Source organism: Sinocyclocheilus grahami, unplaced genomic scaffold, assembly GCF_001515645.1.
Source record: "Sinocyclocheilus grahami isolate Dianchi unplaced genomic scaffold, SAMN03320097.WGS_v1.1 scaffold5.1, whole genome shotgun sequence".
In the NCBI taxonomy this organism is placed as follows: Eukaryota; Metazoa; Chordata; class Actinopteri; order Cypriniformes; family Cyprinidae; genus Sinocyclocheilus; species Sinocyclocheilus grahami.
Window position 1 is genome coordinate 3,553,841 of NW_015505184.1, and position 20,390 is coordinate 3,574,230.

The window sequence follows — 20,390 nt, forward strand, 5'->3', positions numbered from 1 at the left end:
TGACATCAACAGCATGATAAAACATTACCACAGTAAGTTCCAATGATGCTAAAAAATAAATCATAATACACTTTATAGCTGCATAAATAAAATGTGTGCTTTAATATTAAATGTTTAATTTATTTATTAATGTATAAATAAATATTAATGCATTTATAAATGTATTGTTATATGATTTTTATTATATATATATATATATATATATATATATATATATGTGTGTGTGTGTGTGTGTGTGTGTGTATTATATATTACATATTAATTAAACATAGTTTGCTAAAATAAGAAGGATGTGCATCATTTTGTCACAGAACAACCAGACGGATTGTGTCGAAAACTAGAGAAACCATGTGAGAAGCCAAAAGCACAGAAGCCTTGGGACAAAGATGCATGGGAAATCTCTAAAGAATCCATAAAGATGGTGAAGAAGCTCGGAGCAGGACAGTTTGGAGAGGTGTGGATGGGTGAGTTAAGGAAATGAAGCCTTTCAGCCTGTCAATGATTTACAAAAGATCTGGAATTCGCCTGAAGTCACAAACATGCATTTAGCCATGGAGTGTTTCCTTCATCAGAAGTCGATTACACGTTCAGCTTTGCTAAACTACAGAAAAGTGTTGCTCTCTTCTTTATGGTCTTGTTATTCAAATTCTCTCAGTCTCTAAGATTCCCCAAGCGCTTGATCAAAAAGAAAACTGCGTTTTATGTGCTCTTCAGTGGGCTTAGAAGTGACATCCTTCAGTGTTTGTATCCATTAATCGACCTTCTTTGAACATGTGTAGGCTTATTGTTACTATCTAATTCTTTGAGCCATAAAAGCTTTGACAACTTGCATTCAAATCTCGAGTCTTCCTGCTGTGGCTTCTGGCTGGCATGAATGGCTCCCTTATAGCTCAGACTGATAGTACACAGAGACCCGGCACAAACGCGACTCTTATCAGTCAGATCTGAGGAGGAAACTGCTATGCAACTGACGCAGGATTTGCATTTGGATTTCGTTATTATTCATGTGCCTCTTTCCCTTTCAGCCGACATGATGAATTGCAGGAAGCGGTCTTCGCAAATATACAAATGGCTCTCGACCGCCCGTGGCCAAGATGTTTCCTTTGGCGCCCTGTGACCTTGTTGGCACAGCGTTGCCAGACCTTAAACACAACTATAAGTCCGTACGATGACAGAAACACACTCAACGGAAAGACTTCCTTCTGTTTGGTGTGCCCCACTTTGTTACGTCTCAACATTTTAGACAAACTATTAGATTTCAATGGCTAAGATGCACATTTGGGCATCACATGTCCAGATAATTCATATGAAAGTTGTCTGTAATTTTGAATGAACAGGGAAATGGCATTTAAGTGGAATAAGGGATGAGCACACGCAAACCACAGAGGTCAGTAACAGTCCTGGACATAGTGGCACTGTGTCATCACTTCTGAGAAATGTAGTTTATGGATAGCAGTGAGTTGCATAAGATCCTTGGTGAGAAAATGTGAGGATTCGGAGGAGTCGGTTCCTATAAAAGGTTTTTTAGGGCCAACTGACAGTTCCTATATCTATACTGATAAATTCTCTGTTGCATGGTTGCATTTCTCGCTAGGTTTCGTGTTAGACTCAGCCTTTAGTTTGTTGTTTTGTAGCTGGACTGCGACTGTGGCGTTGGAACAGGAAGTTTATTGAAAACCACAGAGAAGTGCACAGAACCATGGGTTTAATTGTGGTTTCTTTTTGTTCGCAGCCTACTATAATAACAGCACAAAAGTGGCGGTGAAAACGCTGAAGCCGGGCACAATGTCAGTGGAGGCTTTCCTAGAGGAGGCCAACCTGATGAAAACCTTACAGCACGACAGACTCGTGCGCCTCTATGCTGTCGTCACCAAAACTGAGCCCATCTACATCATCACTGAATTCATGGCAAATGGTACAAGAAGTACTGGTCACACTTTATTTTAAGGTCCAATTCCCACTATTAACAAACCATTAACTATTGCTTTTGCCTCAATAAACTCCTAATTTGCTGCTTAGTAATAGTTATTAAGGTAGTTGTTAAGTTTAGGTTTTACGTAGGATTTGGGGTGTAGAATATGGTAATGCAGAATATGTGCTTTATAAGTACTAAACAGCCAATATGTTAATAATATGCATGCTAGTAAGCAACTAGTTAATAGTGAGAATTGGTCCCTATACTGAAGTGTTAAGGAAATACTCTTTCAATGATTAAAAACTATGTGAGAGTTACAGTTGCAAGAAAATTGCGTTCTCAGTGACATTTATATAACGGTTTGTTTCTTCTTCTACAGGAAGCTTATTGGATTTCTTGAAAAGTGCAGCTGGCTGCAAAGTACAGTTACCGAAGCTAATAGATTTTTCTGCACAGGTAAAAAATATTGGTTCAAGACATGAATTAGCCTTCTCTTCTCTTAGCCCTCCATTTTCGTGTTTCTGGGGTAACTTTACGGGTTTTTGCGTCAGGAGGCTGACATCACTTTTTCCATTAGTTGAAGAAAAAGAGGAACCGATTCTTTTGTCTGCACGTATTTAAAAACAAAGAAAAATCAGTCAGTCAGTCATTTTCTCAGGAATTAAAAATCGTATTAGATTTACAAATCTAAGTTTAAGTTAGAATTTCTATATCTTGTGACAGCCATAATAATGCTGAGGTAACCAATGAAAAAAAAAAGGCTGGTTAAAGCATTATAGACATCATACAATATTTACAGTCATAACTGCTTCAAAAGACAATCCAAAAGACAAAAACTAAATCTAAGGAAGAAAATTTGTTTTCAGTGTGAGTCTTTAGGACTTTAAGATTGCCTAGAATCAGATTTCTGGTGAAACAGCATCAAATAGCAAAATTGCACATCCTGTTTTAGAGTGAAAGAGGATGCCAATGGGGAAGTGAGACACCATCATTTTCCCTTTGTTAAAGCAACTTTTACTCTGTTAAAATTATATGAGAAATGCGACTACACCCACTTCTGAAGTGGAAAAACCCCATGAACTGCTGATTTACTGTGATCTAGACTGTGATCCAAAGCTGCATTTATTTTATCAAAAATATTGTAAAATATTGTGAAATATTATTATAATTTCAAATAACTTTTTTTTTTATATATATATTTAAAAATGTAATTTATTCCTACAATGGCAAAGCTGAATTTTCAGCAGCCATTACTCCAGTCTTCAGTGTCACATGATCAGATCTAATATACTAATTTGTTGCCTTATTTCTTAATATTATCAATGTTGAAAACAGTTGTGCTGCTTACTATTTTTCTGAAAACTTTTTCAGGATTCTTCGATGAATAGAAAGTTCAAAAGAGGGCAGTTATTTGAAATATAAATCTTTTGTTACATTATAAACGTCTTTACTTTCATACACGTTCAATTTAATGTGTCAGTGTGCTCAATTTAAAAAAATCTTACTGACCCAAACTGAGTGTGTGTTTGTTTCTGTCAGTGATGCTGAGTTTTGTGTGTGTCTCTGCAGATAGCTGAAGGTATGGCCTACATTGAGAAGAAGAATTATATCCACCGAGACCTGAGGGCAGCTAATGTGCTGGTTTCAGATAGCCTGTTGTGCAAAATAGCTGATTTTGGCCTGGCCAGAGTGATTGAGGATGACCAATACACAGCCAGAGAAGGTGAGTGTGTGACACCTTTCAGTGCTTTAGCAGCATATTGAATGGACAAGTTATTTTCTACAGCATTACTATGTCAGACGCCTCTCCAGACTGTGCCTGCTGAGGCTGTTATATGCATACTGATATTGTGATAGTTTTCCTGCATCAGCAGACCTGACTGATCTGTGTGAATTTTGTGTGTTCTGTGTCTCAGGAGCAAAATTTCCTATCAAATGGACGGCACCCGAGGCCATCAACTACGGTTCTTTCACCATCAAATCCGATATGTGGTCCTTTGGGGTTCTCCTGTATGAGATTATAACATACGGGAAAAATCCGTATCCAGGTAATATAATTGAGATAATGGCACCTTGATTGCATTTCAGTTTAAATAAAGCATTCCAGTTTTATTTGGAGGTATCAGCATTACTCCAAGAGAAAGCTGCAATGGAGTGAAGATAACAAAACTGATTCTTTTGTCAGGACTTTATCGACATCTACTGGTCAAATTGTGTTTAAGAATTTAATACTTTTATTCAGCATAGATGTGTTAAATGAATAAAAAGTGATAGTAAAGGCTTATATTATTAGAAAAGATTTCTATTTTGAATAAACGCTGTTCTTTTCAACTTTTTATTCATCATAGAATCAAAGAAAAAAGTATCACAGGTTCCAAATAAATATTAAGCAGCACAACGGTTTCAACACTGATAATAAATCAGCATATTAGAATGATTTCTGAAAGATCATGTGAAACTGAAGACGGGAGTAATGGCTGATGAAAATTCAGCGCTGCGTCACAGAAATAAATTGTATTTTGAAAATTTCAATTGAAATAATATTTTGGCAATATTACAGTTTTTTTCTGTATTTTTAATCAAATAAATAAAGCCTTGATGATCATCAGAGCATCCTTAAAAAAACATGAAAAATCTTCCTGATCCCAAACTTTTGATCGGCAGTGTAAACCAAACTTTACAGTTTCACTTCTATATGTATTCTGAAGGTTTATGGAGAGGTTTGTTTATACATCATTCACCTGATCACATAACATTTTATGAAAATGTATACAAATGAGTGAATATTTACATATTTAAATGGATAATTTACCATTTGCATATTTAAACAAACAAAACAAAACTAGTAAAGTATGGTGATATCTACACTAGTCAACGTTTTAAAGGGGATCAAAACCTTTCATCAAAGTTGTCCTAAAACCTAAAACCATAATGCGTTCTTGTCTTAGGGCAACTTTTTTGATCCTCTTCAAATGTTGACTACTGTATTAGTTAAAATGAGTTACGACACCTTTGGCATCTTGTCTTAAACACTGACAAAAATACCTTTCTGAAAAGACTCTGCGTGACATGTATTACTCAGTTTTTCTCTGTCTCTTTATCAGTCCACTAACCCTTTCACTTCCTTCTTTTTCTTACCTTCAGGCATGAGTAACAGTGAAGTCATGAGCTCTGTTCAGAGAGGTTACCGCATGCCCCGTCCTGAAAACTGTCCCACTGAACTTTATGAGATCATGACCTCGTGCTGGAAGAGTAAACCAGATGACCGGCCCACGTTCGACTATATTCAGAGTGTACTAGATGACTTCTACACAGCCACCGAGGGCCAGTACCAGCAGCAGCCATGAGGATGCGAGATCATCCATCATATTTTTGTACTGTTTCAAGATGATCAACAGATCTGTGATTTATCTATGAATCAATGTGGTAATATGTGACTAATAATGGGATCAATCTGCTTATGTGTAAGCAAGGTTCAGATTTTCTATTTCTGCTTCAAATTGAAGTTTTAACAACCTATTTGCTACTTTTGCTCTTCTCATTCAAATTTCAATGGCTGCATTTCAATTTGTAAATACTTTTTATGTTTCAACGTGCCCTACCAAAGTTTCATTGTTATTTTTACACATCAAAACATTTCTTTTCTTTTCTTCTTTTTAAATGAGGGGTTTGCAAACTGGAGTCTGGGGGCCGCTATCTGCAAATAAATTCAGAGAAAATAAAAGATTTTACTTTTAGGGCTGTCGAAGTTAACTGTAAAGCTGTTTTGGAAGGATATTTATTGTAAAAAGAGCTATACCAATACATTTGAACATTTGAATTGAAATAAGATGTTTAGTTACATTCACAAATGTAAACGCTGAAAATGAACACTGTAAAACACTTGTCTTTAAACTATCACACATTTTCTTAAAAGGATGTGAATAATTTATAAATGACATTAAGCAGCTGCCTATATATTTTAGTAAGAGGGTAACTCAAAAAGGATCATCATATTTGGAGGTTCTTGAGTTCTTTTCGAAAACCTCTGCTTTGAATTCAAATAATGACTAATGAAATCCATGCACTGTAAACCACTGTAAAGAGAGTGTGATCTTGACATTTTTTTTTAGCATTACGTATTTTAATAACAATATTGATAATGTTACTATAATTAACAGTAACAGAGGGCAATATTTTGTAATTAAGAGTTTAAATTGCCTTGTGTTTAGCTTTAAGAATGAAATGCTTTGTATATTTAAAATATTTTGTACATTTGTACATTATCTAGAAACCTAATAAAGTGACTCTTTTGTGATTGATAAAACAGTTCTCTGGGCCATAAAATACTACACTACCAAAACTAAGGAAATTACCTTGAAAGTAGTCTTCTTTAAAGGGATATTTCACCCAAAAATGAAAATTCTGTGATCATTTACTTAAGTTAACACTTAAGTTGTTCCAAACCTGTATGAGTTTCTTTCTTCTGGTGAACAGAAACGAAGACATTTTGAAGAATGTGGTAACCAAATAGTTTGGTAGCCACCGAGCAGCTAATTGTATGGAGAAAACAAAATAGAGTCCAGAAACTGTTTGGTTACATGAATTTTTCAAAATATCTTCTTTTGTGTTCAGCAGAAGAATTAAATTATAACAACGGTTTGTAACAACTTGAGGGTGAGTACATGATTACAGTGTTTTAATTTTTGGCTGAACTCTCCCTTTAATTCCCGTCCTCTATAAGTCCCGCCCATTTATGGTCATGTGACCATTTCAAGATGGCTGCGCCCTTCAAATTGGAGGCGTGACTTTGTTCATTTGTTAGAACCGTTATACAGTCTATAGTTACAACACAGTGTCGGTCAGAGACAGAGTAAAACAGCTTGTCAAGCCTGCAAACTCTCATTCAACTCTTCTTTGAAGCTGGCAGCAATGGATAAGGACAGTCTGATTCTGTAAGTTAATGATGAATGAATGCTGATCTACGTGTTATAATGATTTGATTATATGTGTTGTTGTAGAACCAGATCAACTCACTGACAAGATAAAAACGTTCGTTTATAAAGCATCTATCGATTATACAGGCAGGTAATGCAAAGTAGGTAGTAGCTAGTGTGAGAAAAGTAGTAGTTTAGTAACTGTAAACTGTGGGAAACTCACGTCCCTCAGCGGTCTAATTTAAGTGTTCAAAGGTCAGATACAAAAAAGAAGAATTGCAATATTAATTTTACTGATAAATGTCTTTAATTAATTAAATCACAAAATATGTTCTATTATTTTATAACCAAAGAGCATCTCGGTATTGATAAGTCAATAATGAATAGTAATGCAGGGTATCATTATCAAATGTGACCCTGGACCACAAAACCAGTTTTAAAGTTCCGTTGATGTATGAATATTGTTAGGATAGGACAATATTTGGCTGAGATATAACTATTTGAAAATCTGGAATCTGAGGGTGCAAAAAAATCTAAATATTGAGAAAATTGTCCAAATTAAGTTCTTGGCAATGCATATTACTAATCAGAAATTAAGTTTTGATGTATTTATGGTAGGAAAATTACAAAATATCTTCTTGGAACATGATCTTTACTTAATATCCTAATGATTTTTGGCATAAAAGAAAAATCGATAATTTTGACCCATACAATGTGTTCTTGGCTATTGCTACAAATATACCAATGCTACTTATGACTGGTTTTGTAGTCCAGGGTCACAAATCATTAATATAATGTTTTTTGACCACTCCTACTCGATTGTCTATTTATGTAATTATATATTTACATTTCAATACACATGACATACACTACTGTTCAAACGTTTTTATTATCACTGTTGAAAACATTTTTACAGATTCTTTAAAGAATAGAGTTCAAAAGAAATGCATTTACTTGGAATATAATTATTTTGCAACAATGCAAACATATACACTGTTTCGGTCGTCTTTCCTGAATAAAACTATTAAATTCTTTCACAAAAAAACATACTGACAACATTTGAATGCTAGGGTTTATCTGCGTGGCTTTGTATTGTAGACAACAGGGTGTGTTTTTGTGGCTCTCTCTGCACAAATGCTTATCAAGCTGTGAAGAAAGCGTAAACCATTAGTCCCCTGATCTCAGAAGCCCTTATCTACTCTCTTCACTTGCTGCTTAACACATCTGTGAAACCTGATCATCTCAAGCAAAGGGAGGGGCTTCTGAGTACAAATGATGCATGAAAATGAGTGAAAAGTAATGTTGTGTAAAAGAGTTATTGAGAGAATTTGATGGCTGTTTTCCATCCCAGCCCCAAAGACTTTCCAGAGCTGAAGAACGACACATTCCTGAGAGCCGCTCGAGGAGAAGAGATTGAGCACATTCCAGTGTGGTGTATGAGACAGGCTGGCCGCTATCTGCCAGGTATGTTCCAATCTTATGTGCTAAATGTGATTATTTACCATGAAGCTGTTCTTTTTTTTTTATTCAGTATGCAGTGTATTTACCATCTAGTGTCTCTGTGGCTCTATTTACAGAGTTCAGGGAATCGAGGGCAGGGAAGGATTTCTTTGAGACATGCCGCTCTCCTGAAGCTTGCTGTGAGCTTACTCTACAGGTCAGCACCGCTGAGCACCTTCATTCTTACATGCTTCTTATAACATATTGACTTTTAACACTGTCTCAATTTTCTGTTTTAGCCACTCAGACGATTCCCATTTGATGCTGCCATCATCTTCTCTGACATCTTGGTGGTCCCTCAGGTGAACGAGGGTCATAATTTGACCGCTGATTTACCGAATTACCAAAGAATATGATGTCTATTTATATATAAAATGTGTATGTCCAGGCCATGGGAATGGAGGTTCAGATGTGTCCAGGTAAAGGCCCCACATTCCCAGAACCACTGAAGGAGCCTGAAGATCTGCAGAGACTAAAGACTAAAGTGGACGTGTCGTCTGAACTCGACTACGTGTTTAAAGCCATCACACTGACACGACACAGAATAGAGGGAAAAGTTCCTCTCATCGGCTTCACTGGAGCTCCGGTGAGAAAACCAAGCAACAATCCTCACGTGACTAAAGATACTGCTTTAAAAATGCACAAGATGTTTGGGGATAACAAATCAAAACATAAATTGTTTAATATTTCTATTGGAACCTAAATGGAAGCAAATGTTTAGATGTTTGACAGTAACAAAACAATATGGTTGTTTTGCAAAATTGATCATTTAAACTGCTGCCAACTGCATATTATTAATATGTGACCCTGGACCACAAAACCAGTCCTAAGTCGCTTGGGTATATTTGTAGCAATAGCCAAAAAAACATTGTATGGGTCAAAATTATAGATTTTTCTTTTAGGCCAAAAATCATTAGGATATTAAGTAAAGATCATGTTCCATGAAGATATTTTGTAAATTTCCTACTGTAAATATATCAAAAATTAATTTTTGATTAGTAATATGCATTGCTAAGAACTTCATTTGGACAACTTTAAAGGCGATTTTCTCAGTATTTTGATTTCTTTGCACCCTCAGATTCCAGATTCTCAAATAGTTGTATCTCAGCCAACAAACTACACATCAATGGAAAGCCTATTTATTCAGCTTTCAGATGATGTAGAAATCCCAATTTCGGGAAATTGACCCTTATGACCGGTTTTGTGGTCCAGGGTCACATATGATCTATAAACACTTCCATTCAAAAGTTTAGGGGCAGTAAGATTTGTATTTATTCATTTTGAAAGAAATTACGTTTATTCAGCAAGAATGCATTCAATTAAATTTTTATTTCAAATAAATGCTGTCCTTTTGAACTTTGTGTTCATCAAAGAATCTTGGCAAATATATATTGTGGTTTCCACAAAAAAATAATAACTATTTAACATTGGTAAAAATATGAAATGTTTCTTGAGCACCAAATCAGCATATTACAATAATTTCTGAAGAATTATGTGAGAGTGAAGACTGGAGTAATGATGCTGAAAATTCAGATTTGCGATCACAGGAATTAATTATATTTTAAAATATAAAACAGCTCTTTTGAATTGTAATGGTATACTGTTTTTACTGTATTGTCAAATAAATGCAGCCTTGCTGAGCAAAAACTACTTTCAAAAACAAACTTTGAAATGCTAATGGACATTAATGGTCTCCATCATCATCTTTTGTATCTCTTATGAATGGCAGTGGACTCTAATGTCCTACATGATTGAAGGAGGAGGCTCCGCGACGCACTCAAAGGCTAAACGCTGGCTCTACAGGTATCCAGAGGCCAGCCACAAACTCCTGAGCCAGCTAAGAGACGTCATAGTGGAGTATCTTCTGGGACAGGTGAAAGCTGGAGCTCAGGTGAGAGAATGAATGAATTGAGATCGCAGAGGAGAATGGTTTAAAAAAAACTGATGTTCTGTAAAGTTTTTATGGACACAGAATGTGAAATAAATGAACTTTTCCATGACATTCTAATTTATTGAGATGCACCTGTATACGGTCAATTTTCACTAATTTCCTTATCTTGTCTTTTGTTTAGGCTCTGCAGGTTTTCGAGTCTCATACTGGTTGTTTGGGCCCAGTGGAGTTTAAAGAGTTTTCTCTGCCATATCTGAGAGACATTGGTCGCCGTGTTAAAGACAAGATCAAAGAATCTGGTTTGGACAATGTGCCTATGGTAAATAGAGTTTGACATTTTAATCTCTCTTTAGCTTTAACTATGATTTACTAAGTAACACTTAACTTTATTAATATGTGATTGAAATGTGGAAAACAGCAACATAATTGATTCATCCCAAGGTGTCAGTAACATCCCTAGTGAAAAATATACTTAAATGTATTTCAAATACATTTATTTCGTGCCAAGTATACTACAAATAATTTTTTTTTAATTTATGTACTTGATAAAATGTCCTGCAATTGTACTTTTAGCATACTAAACTGGTATACTTAAAGTCTGCTAAATTGTACAATTAAAGATATACTTAGTATATTTGATTGTGCTAAAGTGGAACTATTGCAAGTATAGTTCAGGTACACTTTAAATATTTAGCATTTCAGATATTATTCAAAGATCATACAATCTGCATCAATAGTGACATTAAAACACATTCATATTAAGAAAAGTGCATTGTGCTCAAGTAATATGCCAAGTAAAGTTTGATTAGGATTTTTATATCAGTAAGTCTTGAGTTATCTGTCAGTAAATATGTTAATAGATTTGAACTATACTTGGTATGAAATAAATGTATTTGAAATATATAACTTTTTTTAGTAGGAATGAGAAGTGCTGCAATTTAAACGGTTGAGTTTTACCGTTTTCGAATCCATTCAGCCGATCTCCGGGTCTGGCGGTAGCACTTTTAGCTTAGCTTAGCATAGATCATTGAATCTGATTAGACCGTTAGCATCTCGCTCAAAAATGACCAAAGAGTTTCTATATTTTTCCTACTTAACTTGACTCTTCTGACTCTCATTCCGGCGTAATAATCAAGGAACTTTGCTGCCGTACCATGGGTGCAGCAGGCGCAATGATATTACACAGCGCCTGAAAATAGGCCAACTTCCGTCAACGTAACCAACGTGACCACCTGCTTGCACAGGGAGTGTGCATTGCAACCATGGAGTCATTTGTGAGAGACGATTCAGAAGATATTTAAGATATTACACAAACTTAGTGCCGGTCACTTTGGAAGTTACCTAGCTAGGGACTATTTTCAGGCACTGCATAATATAATTGCGCCTGCTGCACCCCTGGTATGGCAGCAAAGTTCCTTGATTATTACGTCGGAATGAGAGTATAGTTCCTAGCCATATCGGCCTAGAAAATCGCAACTTTTCATTTTCCGTCGTTCTTGGTAAACGATGTAACTACAGAAGAGTCAAGTTTTAAATAGGAAAAATATCGAAACTCTTTGGTCATTTTTGAGCGAGATGCTAACGGTCTAATCAGATTCAATGATCTATGCTAAGCTACAGATAAAAGTGCTACCGCCAGACCCGGAGATCGGCTGAATGGATTCGAAAACGGTAAAACTAACTCTAGGGGAGTTGGAAAATTATAGAAATAAAGAGTGGTCCTTTAAGACTAGAGCTGAGCTGAAAGCAAGGGACTGTGAAACTACAGTGATATGAGAGGGTTTTATTATTATTTTAATTATTATATAATAACAATAGTTAATGTTCATTTAGATAGTTAGAAATGCCCATAATACATTGATATATTTTCATGTATTCATAGTAAACCGTAATCAAACTATTTAGCTGTTAAGCATTGTTTTTATTGACTTAATAATGAAAATGATTAAATAGTGCTAACGTTTTCTTTTTGCGCACAAGTGTCTGGACACCAGCAATGTTACTCTATGCACACTACAGTAAACATGCACACTTGTGATAACATGATTTGCCACTAGCTGTCAGTATCAGGTCAGGTTTTCTTGCAGGCATCTCTTTTGAAAGTTTCCACGGAGGATCTCCTTCAGTGATCCCTCAGCTCCTCTATAACTTTTGTCTTTTCTGTTTCATGTTCAGATTGTTTTTGCTAAAGATGGTCATTATGGACTTGAGGACCTCTCCGAGTCTGGTTATGAAGTGGTGGGTCTCGACTGGACCATAGATCCGCGTTCAGCACGGTCAGTCACTGAGATGTGAAGCAGCTTAGATGGGAGTTTTTCTGATTTCAGTGTTCTATTCAGACGGCGCCTTGCAAAAGTATTCACACTCATAAGCAAGTCTCGCTTCCAGATCCTTTACTGCAGTTTTGTTCCTTGATAGTTTTATTTCAAAGAATTGAAACTCACATTTGTATAGGTGTGATTTTTGGCCTCTTCTTTCAGGCAGATTTGCTCCAGATTGGTCAGGTTTATTAGATTTCGAATAGAGTCACAGTTGGAGTGAGATCAGGGCTTTGGCTGGCCCATTAGAAGACCTTTTCCTTTTTGTTCTTTAGCCCTGTTTTTAGGATCGCAAGTGATCAAGTTTCACTTTTTTTAAACGGATTGTCTTTTACTGTATGTATTTGGACCATCCATTCTTTCTTTTAATAAAAATAAGATGCCCAATTCTGCTGATTAAAACCACTTTTACAACATAATACTACCACCTCTCAATTCCAATTTATTTATAAAGCACATAATAATACACACAATACTAATAAGTGCTGTACAAAAAAATAAAATCAAATAACAAAAATAATACTAAAAAGAAATACAGGTGAAACTCCAGTTTATAAATTTTAAAACAGAAATATCAGAAACCGCCAAATGTCAATATAGGATTTCTAATCGATTAGAATGAAAGGGTTTGGTTGAGTCTGAATAGTCCATTAAGGCACTGTATGTACATAAAGTACTAGTCAAAGATTTGGACAAACAACTATTCTTTATACACCAAAATGAGCCAATATTTGGCATGACATTTCAAAATGTCTCACTTTCAACATTTGATATGTTATCTATATTCTATTGTGAATAAAATAAAAGTTTATGAGATTTGTAAATTATTCCATTCCTTTTTAAACTCACAATTTGTACAGTGTCCCAACTTTTTTGGAATTGGGTTTGTACAATTTAAAATACATTTTAATAATAAAATAGAATAGAATAGAGTCATCAACCAATGGAATTATGGGAATTTTATAGTTGCTGTCCTAAACAAATTGAATGGTTGTTGTTGTTGTTGTTTTTTAGAAACTCCTATTTTAGATTAAACACTCCCATTCAAATAGTGGCTGCTCTTCTTACACTATCTGGTTCAATTCATCCATTTCTAAATAAAAAGTTAATTGATTAAAAATTTAGTTTTGTAAAGAGGTCCATACAGAACCACAGGTATATTTAAAGTAACTTTTAGCTAATTTTTTTAAGATCATGAGAAACTTTTGGCTGGTGTGATGTTTGACTGTTTCTCAGTGTAAGTGTTCTTTTATATATATTTTTATGTTATGTTTGTGCTTTTCAGTATCAGGACTGGAGGAAAAGTTAGTTTGCAAGGCAACATGGATCCCTGCGCTCTATACGCCACAAAGGTGAGGAAAGAAACAATTCGCAACAGAATCATGGATCCTTTGAAACCCAACCAGTTCTCTGCATCGCTTCAGTTTAGTCTATGCTGTATAGAAGTGTTTTGTGCTTCAAAAGCTTTACTTCACTTCTGGTTAGTCCATTTCAAAATAAAGAGGCCATTTTGTCTTTACAAATTTAGGCCCTGCTGGAAATATGAACTGTAAGAGCAGCTGTTTTCCACACAGAGCCGCCTTTGGCTTTCATTGCTCGTTCATTACAAGCATGGCTTTCATAGCATTGTCTCAATGCCTCCGAAATACATTTCTTCCACCATCATTTCAGAAATTATGGGGGTGTTTGAAAAACCGTAGCTCATAGATTTTGACCTGATGTATGATATCCAACACAAACCCTTCTCTTCATTTATGTGTGATCAGGAACGAATATCAGAGATTGTGAAGAGGATGTTGGAGGGCTTTGGCACCAAGGGCTACATCGCTAATCTGGGTCACGGTCTGTACCCCGATATGGACCCAGACAATGTGGGCGCGTTCGTAGAGGCTGTTCACACACACTCTCACCAGCTCCTCAACCGCAAATAAGACGCTACTCTCCCATCAGAAGACCTGAAGCACAGGAGAAACCACAACTGTTGGTGTGCAGCACTATAGCATTAGATATGTCACAGGGTGAACCTCTCGCAAAACCTGTCCAAAAATGTCCAGTCATATTTCACTCCAAAATGAAAAGAAATAAGAAAATATATAAATATGAAAGGACCATTAAGTACATAGATTTCACATTTCCCTCCAAAATTCTCATTACCATAATGCAAAAAGATTCCCATTTACAGTACCATAATGTGAGAACAAAAAAAAAGAACTATATGAAGAGTTTAGATGCAAAAGCCTCCAAGTGCTATCGGAAATTTTCTTCTAAAATGAGCATTTTTTTTCCTCAGGCTCTTGTATTTATGTTCAGTTATTTCACTTTAATGGCAATGAAAAGAACCTGTTTATTGCCATTAAAGTGAAATTACTGAACCTAGACATGACAATTTCAGATGGCATTTTTATCTTTTCTTTTTTTTTTCCCAACAAAAGTTATTACATATATAATATACATTTTAATTATATATATATATATATATATATATATATATATATATATATATATATATTTATTATTATTAAAATTACAACGTATACTATATATGTATATTATTTAAATTTTAAAAAAGTATAGCTCGCCTTAATTTATGCTGATTTTAGTTTTTTTTTTTTTTTTAAAGCAGTTTAAAAAAAATAAAAATACTGTATTACGATAATAATCATATAATGATATCAACAAAGTAAAATCTGAATGAGAATTTGAGGGTAAATTTTGCCTATATGCCAAACATCTTAATTGTCTGAAATGTTGGCTTCATTTTCTTTATGCAAAATATAATTTCTTTTTTTCTCCTAATGATTTTGTGGTGAAATGTGACCCAGATATTTCCTGACAGGCTTTTGAGAGATTCGCCCAAAAGGCTGGTCCCGACTCATTTCAATGATTATGTAGTATTATGTATTATGACTATTTTTACCTACTTTTTATAATGGCTCCACACCAATCCATCTAATCTTTAATATAATTTTCAGTCGAAACATGCCTTTCTCAGTTGGATTGATGTGTTTTCATTAGAGCCGATGCACTGTACGATCACAGAAGAATGTGGAATAAGTGAAGGATAAAATCTGATTAAATCCGAAGCGCTGTATGGGTTTGTTTTTAATGCAGTACCATAGTAACATCTGGGCTGAGACTGTCTTCACTGGAATTGTGACTGACACTAATGAACCTCTGAGAATGTGTGTACATATCAATGGATGTTTTATATGACGTGAAATAACGAGTGATCCTTTTAAGACAAACACCCCTCAGGGGAATTTCTCCGAGCTGAATGTCACATACCTAAATCAAGTGCAACCATTTTTTTTTCTATCCCCTTTGTTTTGCATGAGTCTTTCGGTGGGGGGTTCACTCTCTTGATCTATGATTACTGTCTCTTACTGCTTTTCACATTTAGTAATAGAAATGTTAATCCCAGAGGACGTAATACCAAACGAGGAATAAGCACCCCGGGTAAGAAAATCCTTAAATCCAGTTGTTTTTTGTTTTTGGGAGGGTGGGAGTGGGATTCCCCAGCACCAGAACCCTGAACTTCAAAACAAGGATTTATTGGAATTACTATACATTTTTCAATCGTGTTGGTGCTTTCAGAAACCCGTTTGTGTATATGAAACGGCGTAATTTTGATACGAGCTTGCAGATCTGTCATTTGTCAGCGTAACAGAATGATTTCTAATTCACTGTCTGTTTTACAAGCAACCACAGACTGTAAATTGAAACAACATGATGGATGTTTTTCCACACACGCATACGGTCATTTAGTGTGAAATGGTGGCAGCTGCAGCCTTCTTTTACCCTCATCTGCTGGTGTGCGGTGTTGTCAATGCAGGATAAGTCTGGCCTTGATTGTGTGTTAGGTGCTGTAAGCCCCGCTGAAAGAAGAAACGTCCTGTAATCAATTTGCTGATTAGTGTTGTTGGATTTTTAAGCCCCTGTCGCTCGCCGCTAGTTTGTGTCCATGGAGCACAGCTGTGATTGGGGGGCTGGGCCCTTTTCCTAGTGAGGCACAAGCGCATACACACACGTGCACACACTTATTCTGAGATTCCTCAAGGGGCTCCTGGCATTATTTTTAATTGCAACAATGAATCCACTAAAAAAAAAAAGCTGAATTCCCCAAGGTCTCCTTTAGGAAGCCACAAGGGGGATAAAAGTGGGGGTTTGGGCTCAATCTCTCAGCAAATCAGCAGGCCTGAAAATCCAATATGTTCCTGCAGACCGCAGACTGTACATCATTTGTCAGGTCCTGGCACTATCACTGCTTTATCAGATAGGAGGGTTTTGGGGGGCTTGGCCTAAGATTGATTTGAAATCTTGGGGACGGATTTCAAGTTGGTGTCAGTATGGTGGAGTCCAACTTGTAAAATTGAAATGATTCAAAATGTGTTTACTGTAGGCTGCTTTTCTTACAATGACATGTTAACAAAACAAAAGTGTGATCAAAAAAGGTATATTATTTATAGCAATGTATGAAGCACAACTTACACAGAAGTCACTTTCGATACAAGCAGGTATCTATCAGGGTTGCCAGGTTTTCACAACAAAACCTGCCCAATTGCTACTCAAAACTAGCCCAATTGCGTTTCGAGCTGGGTCCCCCGGTAAAAATCTCGTTCCGGGGGTAATATATGTTTTTGGCGGGGTTCCCCTGGTAAAATTAGCATTTTAGGGGCTTAATATCATGTTATTGGGGTCACTTAAACCCGCGGACATGAAAAACAACCCGCAGCAAATGTTAAAGTAGCCCTATTCCACAGGAAAACCACAGACTTGGCAACACTGGTTTCTATCGGTCAATGCTGCAAATGTGTGACCAACTCGAATCCGTTGCAAAATCTGCATGGGGAAATATTTCACCCTCAAACGACATTCCCAAATATGTGTTGCTCAGTGTACTGAACCTAATGAATTTCCGAGAGCTTTCTGACCCTGCATAGACAGCAATGCTTTACTTACACTGACATCAGTGGTTCAACCATAATTTTATGAGGCTGTGAGAATACTTTTTGTGTGCAAAGAAAACTAACAAAAAAAAATAACTTTATTCAACATTTTCTTCAGGGGAGTACTATGACGCATGCGTGTGCATTCCTCTGCTTGCAAACAAGGCGCAGCGAATCCGGGTTCTCCATCAGAACGCAGGCTCCGTGGCTCCAAAGACTGACACAGCTGGTAAGAAGAAATTGTTGAATAAAGTTGTTATTTTTGTTTCCTTTGAGCACAAAAGGTATTCTCATCCCTTCATAAAATTAAGGTTGAACCACCGATGCATTTATAACACTATAGGCTTACTTGGTATTACCTTTGCATCAAATAACAAAAAACTAGTTTACACTAGTGGGTGTTTCTGGCTGTGGGAGAATTTGACATAACTCTCTGTCTGCCGTTATCAATCTCTCACTATTTTCCTGTCTTACTGAAGAGAAAACCAGTGCTTTTGGATTCTTGAAACTCCACTCAGCCAAGCAAATTCGAGGCCTGGAAGTAATCTGTATAATTTTACATCAACCACTGTATTGTGAACTTGAATTAACAATGAACTCATTAACAATATAATTAAATAGTGTATTTTTAGATTTTCATAAACCTAGATTAATCAATGATGTACTTGTTATTAAAAAAAGTGTAACCAATTACACATATCACAGCTGTTCAGCTTGAACTTTCATTCTGTTCATCTCAAAATATGTTCTTTCTTCCGTAATCTACTACAGCTCTCCGTTCCCACTCAGCACCGCCCCACCTCCCACCTAAAAAAAAGTCCCAAACTGCCCCACCCCTCCATACCCAGTCTTCCGACACCCCAATTACAGAGGGATTCTGGGAAAATCAGAGCAGCAGAACAAAGCTCTGCAAATCAGCTCCCCTATGAACACAATATGTGATTACGCTGACAGCAGAACCTGCCATGCAGGGTGCAAAGGACAAAGCTTCCTCTCACTGCACAAACCTGCCCAGAAGCACAACAGTTCTCAGAGTTGCCTGACAGGCTCGTGTGCTCCATGACTACGTTTAGACGTCCTCCTTCTCATGATGGGTTGGGTTCTAATTAAAGAAAAGCCTCCGTAACATTGTTACACGTATAAACAATGCTTGTTTTCCCCCACCAAGCCCGACACCTACTCCTCTCTCCAATCTGACAGGCTCAGCCCGCGCTGGAAGCTCACAAGGTGGGGAAAGCCAATTACTCGTCTCTCTTTTCCTGGCGTGTCACTTCTGCTAAATCACTGAGCTAAGGAAATGCCTTCTCTTTGCAGCGTGTCTAACAGAGCCAACCCCGTCCATATTTCAGCAGGCAGCACTGCCATGCTTGACAAACACTTATGCCGTGGTCCTCACAGGAGCGCGGCGCTGCACTGGGTCCAAGACACAATGAAGAGCAGCAGCTGTGAGGGACCCTGATGGATGGGATAGTTTGTATAAGCAGGCCCAAAGAGCATTGTTCCTGTCGACCGCATCTCGAACACAGTCGATCACTCTGACACGAGGTTTTCCTGGAGTTTATTGTGATTCAGATGCTGAGTTTCTAAAGAGGAGACAGGAGGAGAGCAGGACAAGATGTGTGGTATCAAGCTTTTTTGGCATAACTGCAGTGATATTTCTGACCTCATGACACCAAAATTGGAGATGTGTGTTAGCATACGGATCAGCATAGGTGTTTGAAACTTAAGTTTATTTTTTCAGTATTTATCCTCTGGGGAAACGGATTTAAAGAATCCCCTAAACACGAATTTAGGGTTAGTAAGGTTGTTTTTTCTATCGTAAATACAATAAATATCGTAAAACATTATTGCATTTTAAAATAACTGTTTTCCATTTGAATATATTTTAAAATATAACATTCCTATGATAAATCCATTACTCCACTCTTCAGTGTCACATGATCCTTCAGAAATAAGTAAAATATGCTGATTTGGTGCTCAAGAAACATTTCTTATTAATGTCAATGTAGAAAACACATGTAGTTGTACTGCTTATTTTTTTGTGGAAACCGCAATATTTATTTTACACAATTCTTTGATGAATAGAAATTTCAAAAGAACAGCATTTGTTTGAAATAGTTTTTCTTTTTTTACGATGTAAATATCTTTACTGTCACTTTTGATCAATTTATATTTATATGCAGCCCTAGTAAATACAATTGCAAGTGTTTCATATAATGGGTTTATCATCTATACACAACTATGTGGCACTGGACGGTATAAAATTAAAATAATATTAATAATAATAAATAAAATAAATAAACAGCCATTCAATGTGCTAAATTCCTTCAAGAGAAAAATACATCATAGCAATAAAAGACGGACTTGATCTAGGTGTATATAATATTCAGTTTAAAAAGAGGCAAAGACGTGTTTCACACTTTATTTATAGAAAAGCACTGAAATTCAACAAATCATATAAAATGGTAGTAGCATTACATAAATAGTAATAAATTTTTGTTTATAGACATTAGCTCAAGAGGTTGCACAAACAAAAAGTGTTGATGAATTATACTTTTGTGGCAACAAATACTGGATACCTTTTTATAATTCAGTAGCACAAAGAGGCGACAAACACTTTCCCTTAAATTAAAACGAAACAAAATCAAACAGTAGATGAACTAGTGAACAATCTCTACCAGCGATAATTTTTTTTCCTTCTAAACTCTAGGGACAGATCAAAACACTGGTACAGTTAACACATACAGACACTTAAGAGTATGGAAGAGAGAAATCAAAAGCCAGAGGAGGTTATTCTCTTTTTGCAATGCCATTGGACCAACTAGTTAGCTACAGAAAATGCTCGTTTTTTTTTAAAAATCTTTTTGTTTTTTTCTTTTTTCTTTATAATCGAACAGGCAGCAC

At 36.2% G+C, this 20,390-nt stretch overlaps 2 protein-coding genes across 4 annotated transcripts in view; both read left to right on the forward strand.

Annotated features, from left to right (window-relative positions):
• The window catches only part of LOC107584583 (tyrosine-protein kinase Lyn-like), a 10,466-nt gene extending 4,761 nt beyond the window's left edge, over nucleotides 1-5,705 (forward strand). For both annotated transcript variants that reach the window (XM_016271290.1, XM_016271300.1), the window contains exons 8-13: nucleotides 312-464; nucleotides 1,733-1,915; nucleotides 2,295-2,371; nucleotides 3,485-3,638; nucleotides 3,832-3,963; nucleotides 5,060-5,705. In XM_016271290.1, coding sequence (XP_016126776.1) covers nucleotides 312-464; nucleotides 1,733-1,915; nucleotides 2,295-2,371; nucleotides 3,485-3,638; nucleotides 3,832-3,963; nucleotides 5,060-5,262 — 902 coding nt within the window. In that variant the 3' untranslated portion in view covers nucleotides 5,263-5,705. The remainder of the gene's footprint in view (nucleotides 1-311; nucleotides 465-1,732; nucleotides 1,916-2,294; nucleotides 2,372-3,484; nucleotides 3,639-3,831; nucleotides 3,964-5,059) is intronic.
• Nucleotides 5,706-6,680: 975 nt separating this feature from the next.
• Nucleotides 6,681-14,859, forward strand: LOC107586459 (uroporphyrinogen decarboxylase). Of its 2 annotated transcripts, XM_016273829.1 has the most exons (10): nucleotides 6,681-6,849; nucleotides 8,183-8,295; nucleotides 8,409-8,488; nucleotides 8,571-8,633; nucleotides 8,720-8,917; nucleotides 10,061-10,222; nucleotides 10,404-10,541; nucleotides 12,398-12,498; nucleotides 13,826-13,892; nucleotides 14,307-14,859. In XM_016273829.1, exons 1-10 carry the CDS (start codon nucleotides 6,827-6,829, stop codon nucleotides 14,469-14,471), a joined length of 1,110 nt encoding a protein of 369 aa, XP_016129315.1. In that variant the 5' UTR covers nucleotides 6,681-6,826; the 3' UTR covers nucleotides 14,472-14,859. The 2 variants fall into 2 exon arrangements, with proteins under 2 accessions (XP_016129315.1, XP_016129323.1); XM_016273837.1 differs by lacking the exon at nucleotides 14,307-14,859 and having other exon boundaries at nucleotides 12,398-12,529; nucleotides 13,826-13,887.
• Nucleotides 14,860-20,390: the final 5,531 nt, after the last annotated feature.